The sequence below is a fragment of the Callithrix jacchus genome, chromosome 2 (genome assembly GCF_049354715.1).
Source record: "Callithrix jacchus isolate 240 chromosome 2, calJac240_pri, whole genome shotgun sequence".
Classification (NCBI taxonomy): Eukaryota; Metazoa; Chordata; class Mammalia; order Primates; family Cebidae; genus Callithrix; species Callithrix jacchus.
Genome location: NC_133503.1, coordinates 135,992,039 through 136,001,756, shown reverse-complemented (window position 1 = coordinate 136,001,756; position 9,718 = coordinate 135,992,039). Strand labels below are relative to the sequence as shown.

At 37.6% G+C, this 9,718-nt stretch overlaps 1 protein-coding gene across 9 annotated transcripts in view; it reads right to left on the bottom strand.

Annotated features, from left to right (window-relative positions):
* ANKRD31 (ankyrin repeat domain 31) overlaps positions 1-9,718 on the bottom strand; it is a 211,792-nt gene that overhangs the window by 15,747 nt on the left and 186,327 nt on the right. For 8 of the 9 annotated variants that reach the window (XM_078365333.1, XM_078365334.1, XM_035291395.3 and 5 more), the window contains one exon: positions 9,622-9,693. The exons of the other annotated variant lie outside the window; for it this stretch is intronic. In XM_078365333.1, the coding sequence (XP_078221459.1) occupies positions 9,622-9,693 (72 nt within the window). The remainder of the gene's footprint in view (positions 1-9,621; positions 9,694-9,718) is intronic. 9 annotated transcript variants of the gene reach the window in all.

Sequence of the window (9,718 nt, the reverse complement as noted above, 5' to 3'; positions counted from 1 at the left end):
TTTCAGGCCAACATCCATGATGAACATAGATGCAAAAATCTTCAATAACATACTGGCAAACCGATTGCAACAGCACATCAGAAAGCTTATCCATCACCATCAAGTAGGATTCATCCCAGGGATGCAAGGCGGGTTCAACATACGCTAGTCTATAAATGTATTCCACTACATAAACAGAACCAAAGACAAAAACCACATGATTATCTCAATAGATGCAGAGAAGGCCTTTGACAAAATTCAACAGCCCTTTATGCTAAAAACTCTCAATAAACTAGGTATCAAAGGAACATATCTCAAAATTAAAAAAGCTATTTATGATAAACCTACAGCCAATATCATACTGAATGGGCAAAAACTGGAGGCATTCCCTTTGAAATCTGGCACTAGACAAAGATGCCGTCTGTCACCACTCCTATTCAACATAGTATTGGAAGTTCTAGCCAGAGCAATTAGGCTTGAAATAAAGGGTATTCAAATAGGAAAAGAGGAAGTCAAATTGTCTCTATTTGCAGATGGCATGTTTTTATATTTAGAAGACCCTATCATCTCAGCCCAAAGTCTCCTTAAACTGATAAGCAACTTCAGCAAAGTCTCAGGATACAAAATCCATGTGCAGAAATCACAAGCATTTCTATACACCAATAACAGACTAACAGAGAGCCAGATCATGAGGGAACTCCCATTCACAATTGCTACAAAGAGAATAAAATGACTAGGAATACAACTAACAAAGAATGTAAAGGACCTCTTCAAGGAGAACTACAAACCACTTCTCAAGGAAATAAAAGAGGACATAAACAAATGGAGAAACATTCCATGCTCATGGTTGGGAAGAATCAATATCGTGAAAACGGCCATACTGCCCAAAGTAATCTATAGATTCAACGCTATCCCATCAAGCTACCAATGACCTTCTTCACAGAACTGAAAAAAACTACCTTAAACTTCATGTGGAACCAAAAGAGAGCCCACATAGCCAAGACAATCCTAAGCAAAAAGAACAAAGCCGGAGGCATCACGCTACCTGATTTCAAACTATACTACAAAGCTACAGTAATCAAAACAGCATGGTACTGGTACCAAAACAGAGATATAGACCAATGGAACAGAACAGAGGCCTTGGAGGCAATGCCACACATCTACAACCATCTGATTTTTGACAAACCTGACAAAAACAAGCAATGGGGAAACAATTCCCTATTTAATTTATGGTGTTGGGAAAACTGGCAGCAGTGTGCAGAAAGCAGAAACTGGACCCCTTCCTGACACCTTACACTAAAATTAACTCCACATGGATTAAAGACTTAATCATAAGACCTAACACCATAAAAAAACCATTCAGGACATAGTCATAGGCAAGGACTTCATGACTAAAACACCAAAAGCATTGGCAACAAAAGCCAAAATAGACAAATGGGACCTAATTAAACTCCAGAGGTTCTGTACAGCAAAATGAACAATCATTAGAGTGAACTGGCAACCAACAGAATGGTAAAAAATTTTTGCGATCTACCCATCTGACAAGGGGCTAATATCCAAAATCTACAAAGAACTAAAACAGATTTACAACAAAAAAACAAACAAACCCATTCAAATGTGGGAGAAGGATATGAACAGACACTTTTCAAATGAAGACATATATGAGGCCAACAAACATATGAAAAAATGCTCATCATCACTGATTATTAGAGAAATGCAAATCAAAACCATATCGAGATACCACCTAATGCCAGTTAGAATGGCGATCATTAAAAAATCTGGAGACAACATATGCTGGAGAGGATGTGGAGAAATAGGAACAGTTTTACACTGTTGGTGGGAATGTAAACTAGTTCAACCATTGTGGAAGACAGTGTGACACTTCCTCAAGGACCTAGAAATAGAAATTCCATTTGACCCAGCAATCCCAATACTGGGTATATACCCAAAGGCTTATAGATCATTCTATTATAAGGACACATGCACATGTATGTTCATAGCGGCACTGTTTACAATAGCAAAGACCTGGAACCAATCCAAATGCTCACTGACAATAGACTGGACAAGGAAAATGTGACACATATACACCATGGAATACTATGCAGCCATAAGAAATGATGAGTTCGTGTCCTTTGTAGGGACATGGATGAATCTGGAAACCATCATTCTCAGCAGACTGACACAAGAACAGAAAATCAAACACCAAATGTTCTCACTCATAGGTGGGTGTTGAACAATGAGAACACATGGCCACGGACACAGGGAGGGGAGCATCAAACACTGGGGTCTGTTGGGAGGTAGCCAAGGGAGGGACAGCGGGTGGTAGGCGGAGGTCAGGGAAGGATAACATGAGGATAAAGGCCAGATGTAGGTGACGGGGTGGGGTGATGGAGGCAGCAAACTGCATTGCCATGTGTATACCTATGCAACAATCCTGCATGATCTGCACATGTACCTCAGAACCTAAAGTACAATTTAAAAAAAAATAAAAAATAAAATAAAAGGCTCTGCCAGAATGCCCTTCAAGTGCATCCTCTTTTAGTACCAGCAACAGTATTATGAGAGTTCATATGACAATACCTGTTCTTTTCTTCCACATCCTTGCCAATAGTGAATATTATCAGTCTTTTAAAGTTTTGCCACTCTGATGGTAGAAAAATTTGTCTACTACTTTCATGGGCATCTTCCTGATTACTATTTATCATTAGCATCTTTTGCATACTTAGCATCCATGAAAGTTTCTAGGACTGGGATTATGTCTATTAAAAATTTTGTCTAGGGCTGGGCATGGTGGTTCACACCTGTAATCCCAGTACTTTGAGAGGCCAAGATGGGTGGATCATCTGAGGTCAGGAGTTCAAGACCAACCTGGGCAACATAGTGAGACCTTGTCTCTATACAAGAAAATTTGTCTGCATTGATTTGGTCAAATGTTAATCAGAGCATGGAGCTAATTAGGTCAGGAATTTAATATCTGCATGCATCAAAATTCTGTTCCAAAACTGTATTCCTTAGTTCACTGGGCACCTTCAGTGGAGCGTAAAGGTTTCCTTAAATCTAGTGTTCCAAGTAAAACACAGTTAAAAGCTCATATTTTGGTAACAGTTCTGAAGTATCTACATACTTAAATATTTAACTCAGCCACTGCTTCAGAGAATCACTGCTTACAATTCTTATTCTATGAAGACTAAAATGAAGTTTTGAAGTAACTCATTTTTGTTACTTTTCAAAGTATTAAATATTTTAATGGTAAAACACATCATGATTTAGCAACGCACTGAAATGACTGCTGGAAGTAGCTGCAAAAATTCTTGTTATCACTTTCCACAATGTTATATGAAACTGCCAGCAAAATCAACAAGATCATAATGCCCAATTCAAGCACAGTTTAACTGACAACTGAGAAAAACTGTTTTGTGTGTGTGTTTTGAGATGGAGTCTTGGACTTGTTGCCCTGGCTGGAGTGCAGTAGCACGATCTTGGCTCACTGCAACCTCCACCTGTCGGGGTCAAGCAATTCTCCTGCCTCAGCCTCCTGAGTAGCTGGGATTACAGGTGCCCACCACCATGCCTGGCTAAGTTTTTGTATTTTTAGTGGAGACAGGATTTCACCATGTTGTCTAGGCTGGTCTCGAACTCCTGACCTTAGGTGATCCACTCACCTCGGCCTCTCAGAGTGCTGGGATTACAGGCATGAGCCACCGTGCCTGGCCAAAAAACTGTTCTTAAGAAAGCATAGCAGAGTGGCTAGTGGTGGGGCAGGAACCTATTGGCACCATGGCACTGGCAGTTCCTAGACTTGGTGCCAAAGGTGCAGAGCAGGGAGACCTCTAGCTAAGAGGGTACACACAAAGCCCCATCACTTTAAACTTGTGCTCCCTTATAGTCTTGACTCCTTCATAGCCAGCACAACTCCAACCACATTATCCTGTTGTTAATTGACTGTGTGAATTTCCAAAGTGAAGTTTCCTGCAATGTGCCAGATTGTTCAATACAATTTACTATGTCTAAATTGACATTAACTATCATTTTATAGCCTCCTAAAAAGGACTTTGGCAGAAGCTGTTAGTTGCCTCCATTTTTGCCTTTTTGTTTTTCTCATTAACAGAATCACAGGCAATGTGTCATATAGAAAAACTATATTTTTCAGTCTTCCTTGCAGCTAGGTGTGGCCTATGACTAAACTCTGGCTAAAGAGATATAAATCAAAGCGTTGTGTTTGACTTCAGGGAAGGTTCCGTAAGGGGACAGACAGCTAGAAAGCCCATTTTTTGCCTCCTTGCTTTCCTTCTTCCTAATGCCTAGAATGCAGATGTGATGGCTAGAGATTAACAACTATTTTGGACCATGAGTTTACTTCAAGATTTAAGCCAGTACTAAGCAAGATGGAGTAGAAAGACTTGATGACTTTGTGGTGCTGCTATGCCTCATCTGGAATGTTATGGATCCAGACTTTTTAATGAAAGACTCAACCTTTATGTGTTTAAACCACTGCTATTTGGGGTTTTCTGTTGCATGCAGCCAGACCTAATCCTGCATAATACAGAACTTTTGAACTCTAAGAAGTAGATGGAATATTTCTGCCAAGACCACTAGGTCTACCATGGGGCTTTTGGAGTCACAGAGAGATCATGAATATTTAGGTATATAGAGGATAAGATACGAAAAAATACAAGCCCACAAAATATGCCAATTTGGTATCATTTTTACTAAAATAACTGTATTATAAGAACTTCCAAAACGTAAGGGGAGATGAATAAATGGCTGAAAAGATAAATACACACAGGAAAATCCATACTTTAAGGTATTGGTATTAGGATGTCAGAGTGTAAGGCCTGATATGTAAATGCAGCCATCTTTATAACTATGATAATTCCTATTGTTCCACAGTGATTATTTTAGGAACTTTTACATACCTCATCTCATTTGATCCTCTTGAGATGATGCAGCCACATGTGAACGTAGGGAAAGCTGGGGGAAATCAGAGCAAGGTGGACTTGTGGACATAAAACCCTAGCATTTCTCTCCAAAAGGTAAGTCTTGCTACAAAAGTTATAGGCCTAGCCAAGTACAGTGGCTCAGGCCTATAATCCCAGTAACTTGGGAGGCTGAGACAGGAGGATCACTTGAGCCCAGGGGTTTGAGGCCACAGTAAGCTTTGTTCCTGCCACTGCACTCTAGCCTGGGTGAGAAAGTGAGATTCCATCTCTTAAAAAAAATTAAAAATCACAGGCCTAAATAAAAGTGCTTGCTGTAAAGGGAGGGCCAGACACATTTCAAATAAGGTGAGCTTCATCTTATTTGTAATAAGAAACCATCACTATATTGTTTATATAGAGAAGATCACCATATAGAATAGTTGGCAGTGGCTCAAGAGGCAGCAACGTGCCCATCTTCTCAAATGATATGCTAAAATAAAGTGGCTTGAACTTGGGAGGCTTGAGATGATATAACAAAGTTGTTTGGAAAACAGTGCCTTTATGTGTACATTTGTTAGCTTAGTAACTTCTGGAAGTGGAGTTTTCAATTAAAAAATGCTAATGTTAAACCTCTTCTTCCTTTTGCCTTATCATTCCCGTCACTGATCTTTGTCAAATGAGAAAACACCACATAATGTGAAAGAAAGCTTTCAGTAAAAGTGTAAGGTGTCAGTCAATAATACTTTGTATTCTAAACTAGTTTTGCTTGGAGATAAACCTGGTCTCTCTCCCTAAAAGGCTATAACGAATTAACAGAATAGGGCTATTTTAGGCCCACCTATTCCTTTTTTTTTTTTTTTTGTAAGCAGGGTTGACTTTATTACTAAAGTCAATAGTGCATCATGGTTTTGATTTATATTTTTCTCAACAGGTTAGTTAGCCATGACTGGCTAGTACAGCCATAAGACTCCTATAGTTTATATTCCAGCTGGTTTCGTATTCTACAGGCATGGCAGTCAAAATCTCATCCCTAACTCCACTTAAGTTTGCTGTCAGCATACATATACTTCTCAATTTCCTATAATCATAGGACTTTAGGAAACTACAAGTGGCTGGCTCCTCAGTAACAGAAGGCGGCACTTCCAGGGTAAACCCATAGAAATGAAGCTCTGAGAACATGCATGTCAGATCACAAAGCATAATGTGAAGACTACCAATAGTTTCTTACAGAACAGTTTCCTTTCCATAGTGATAAGAACGGAAGAAAAAGAAAGATCATCCTTACAATACACTTGTTCTCATCATCTCAATCTCTTCTGCTCCTTCTCCTGTACTGCACTAGGTCTCCCTAAACTCCTTCCACCATAGCATTCTCTTCCCATTTCATTCCAGCCAGTACTGCCCTATATTATGCACTTTAGCAGGATCTTGCACTTTTGGCTAACCACTATTTCTAGCTTCAAATTTTCTTTGTTGAGATCTACAAGAAAATACTTTATATGTCTGAGTGGAAAACCAACAAAACAAAAAACACACAAATACAGAAAACTGAGCCAACTAGGGCAATCCCCAACTGAGCCAAATAGGGTAATCCCTATTTAAGTAAATGTAAGTATACAGTATCTGGTTGATGGAATAATCTGTACACCAAATACCTGAGTTATTAGTTTACATATATAACAAACCTGCAAATTTACCCCTAAACCTAAAAGTTCTTTTTAAGTAAATGTAATATTACAGCAAATTGATTTCAAAGTTTTGTTCTCAGTTTGAATTTTTAATAAAATTTCTAGGTTATTTTATTATGTAAGATATATTATATATTATATGAACATCGAAATTATTTGAATCATTTCAGGAAAACAACATTCAGCAAAGTTAGTGGTAAAGAACCTCCCTAGCTTCTTCCTTTTTTGAAGTTGAACAGGTCTTTGCTCCATGTCTATATATTTCTATACAAAAGCACAGGTACTATTGTTTGCTTTTTCTTTTCTTAAAAAGCACAGACCAGCCACAATAGCTCACGCCTGTAATCCCAGCACTTTGAGAGGCCGAGGTGCATGGATCACCTGATGTCAGGAGTTCGAGACCAGCCTGGACAACATGGTGAAACCCCATCTTTACTAAAAATATAAAAATTAGGCCAGGCGCGGTGGCTCATGCCTGTAATTCCAGCACTTTGGGAGGCTGAGGCGGGTGGATCATGAAGTCAGGAGTTCGAACCCAGCCTGACCAACATGGTGAAACCTACTAAAAAATACAAAAATTAGATGGGCGTGGTGGTGGGCATCTGTAATCCCAGCTACTAGTGAGGCTGAAGCAAGAGAATCACTTGAACCTGGGAGGCAGAGGTTGTAGTGAGCTGAGACCGCGCCATTGCACTCCAGCCTGGGAGGCAGAGTGAGACTTGTCTCAAAAAAAAAAAATAAATAAATAAAATAAAAGCACAATATCTATGCAGTTTATTATACCTACTTTAAATAAATAAAATATAAGTTCTATTATCAGTTTATTGGTAGATATTATCTACTTTATGAGTTAGGTTAAAAGAGTGTTAATCACGATACCAGAGTGAAAAAAATTATGATTAAAAAAATAAAAAAGAATCCAGAGTTGTAAATAAGAGCTGAAATAAACACCCTATACACTGTTATCAGGTTCCCATCTTTGGGTGTTCAAGGTTTAAAAAGCTCTTAACCACATAAAACAGAAGCACCTGTGGATGTTTGTGCTCTGTTATGTATACTTTTACAGAGAAACGAACCATAGTAACAGCACTGAAATGAAGAAAACTCTTGTCATTAAAGTCATTTATTTACAACAGATTATCAGTAGGACTGTTTTATCAAATGGACTATTTTATTAGGAACAAAAAAGAGCCTAATTTTTTTCTGAAAAAGCATGAACTATTTTCAAATGAACAAATGATCTTGGGTCCCTATGAAAGAAAATATAATTAGTAAATTATTATAATGATGGCTTGGGAAATAAAAGACTTCAGGGGATACTTTTATTCTTTTGCTTAAATGAATACATTTAGCTTAATGTGTTTTGAGTGTCTTGGTACTATGGTGACAGGGAATATAAATATATAAAATTGGTTTTCCTGGTAAATAATGAAATGTGATCTATCTTAACAGAATTAAAAAAGAAATAACTTTATGAAAAATATGTCAATACATCCCTAGTGATAACAAATAATGCAGAAGTTTGGAAATGCTTATTTTTCCCTTTCCAGTTTATATTGAAATATCAGTGAAGATTTCCTCAATAACACAGAAGAGGAAATATAGCCAACGAGGCAAAAAGTAGAGAGGCTTGGGAGGAAGTTATGACATTTCAAGGGAAAATGTCCCACGGACTCAGTCCATTTTAAAACTTAAAAAGACTTACAGAGATCATGGATGGTTCAGAGGTTTCATTAAGATTTCATCGACAGACTTTCATTTTTAAAGGCTTGTATTTTTATGTTTAAAATCTTTAATCAGTAAGAAGAATATATATCCTCAAATGTGTTAATATACCACAGTTTAACACTCTGGTACATCAATGCATTGACTTAAGTTACCAATTAGTTTTTGTATAGAATTCAGAATAAAGCTCTTCCATCATCTCTGATTCACTGAAGAAAGTTGTAAGATGGCAAGATTAAAAATTTTTATCATTTATCTTCATGATTCAGGATTTTTTTGATACCATGCGTACAAAATGATACGTAAACAGATTGGATATTGAGGCTTCTGCTATTTGTTCTGTTGAATGTGAATAGATAGTGTCTGATTCAATAAGTTTAGGAAGTATTGATTAACAAATTTAAATAGAATTATTTATGATTTCTCATAAATAGGGATAGGAAGCATGAGATGGAGAATTTGCTTTTAAATTTCTGGCTGAGAAAATGTGAAAGGCCAGTACTCATATCTCACAATTAGAAACAGTAATTTCAGGGCTGGACATGGTGGTGCATGCCTGTAATCCCAGCACTTTGGGAGGCTGCGGTGGGCAGATCACTTGAGTTCAGGAGTTTGAGACCAGCCTGGGCAACATGGTGAAGCTCCCATCTCTATAAAAAATACCAAAAAAACCCCAAAAAAACAAAAAACCACCTAGCTGGGCATGGTGGCGCATGCCTTCAGTCCCAACTACTTAGGAGGCTGAGGCAGGAGGATCACTTGAACCTGGGAGATTGAGGCTGCATTGAGCCAAGATTATGCCACCACACTCCAGCCTGTGTGACAGAGCAAGACCCTGTCTAAAAAAAATGAAAAGAAACAGTAAGTTCAGATAAAGCAGACAGTATTAACTAACCAAAATCTTATCTACTGTTTGTTGAATTCTTCACCACAAATTCCATTATAGCCTATAAGATCTAGGTATGTCCTATTAAAAAAAATCAACCAAAGTAAATCCAGTTTGAAAACAGTTATCTATTGAATCATGTTCATGCTTTCATTTACTCATTCATTCATTTATCAATGAGCATCTATTGGAAAGCTATGGTGTGCCAGGCATTGAAGAATATAAGAAGTAAGAGTTCATAAAAGTTCTCTGAACTCAAAGATCTTCTCAGTCTATCAGGAAATAAAGATGACATAACCAGTAATTATTTATAAGATGGAGTGATATGCATAAGATTTAACTATCCATTTGCATAATATGTAGAATCTAAACACTTACAAAAGTAAATGGAATTGAACATTTTCTTTTCTTTTTTTTTTTTTACCTTGTTCAAATTTTGTTTTCTCAAACATTGATTTGCTTGGTTCCTGTACTGGGTCATCTAAACAAGCAACTTCTGAAAGTGAAACAAAATGTCAATA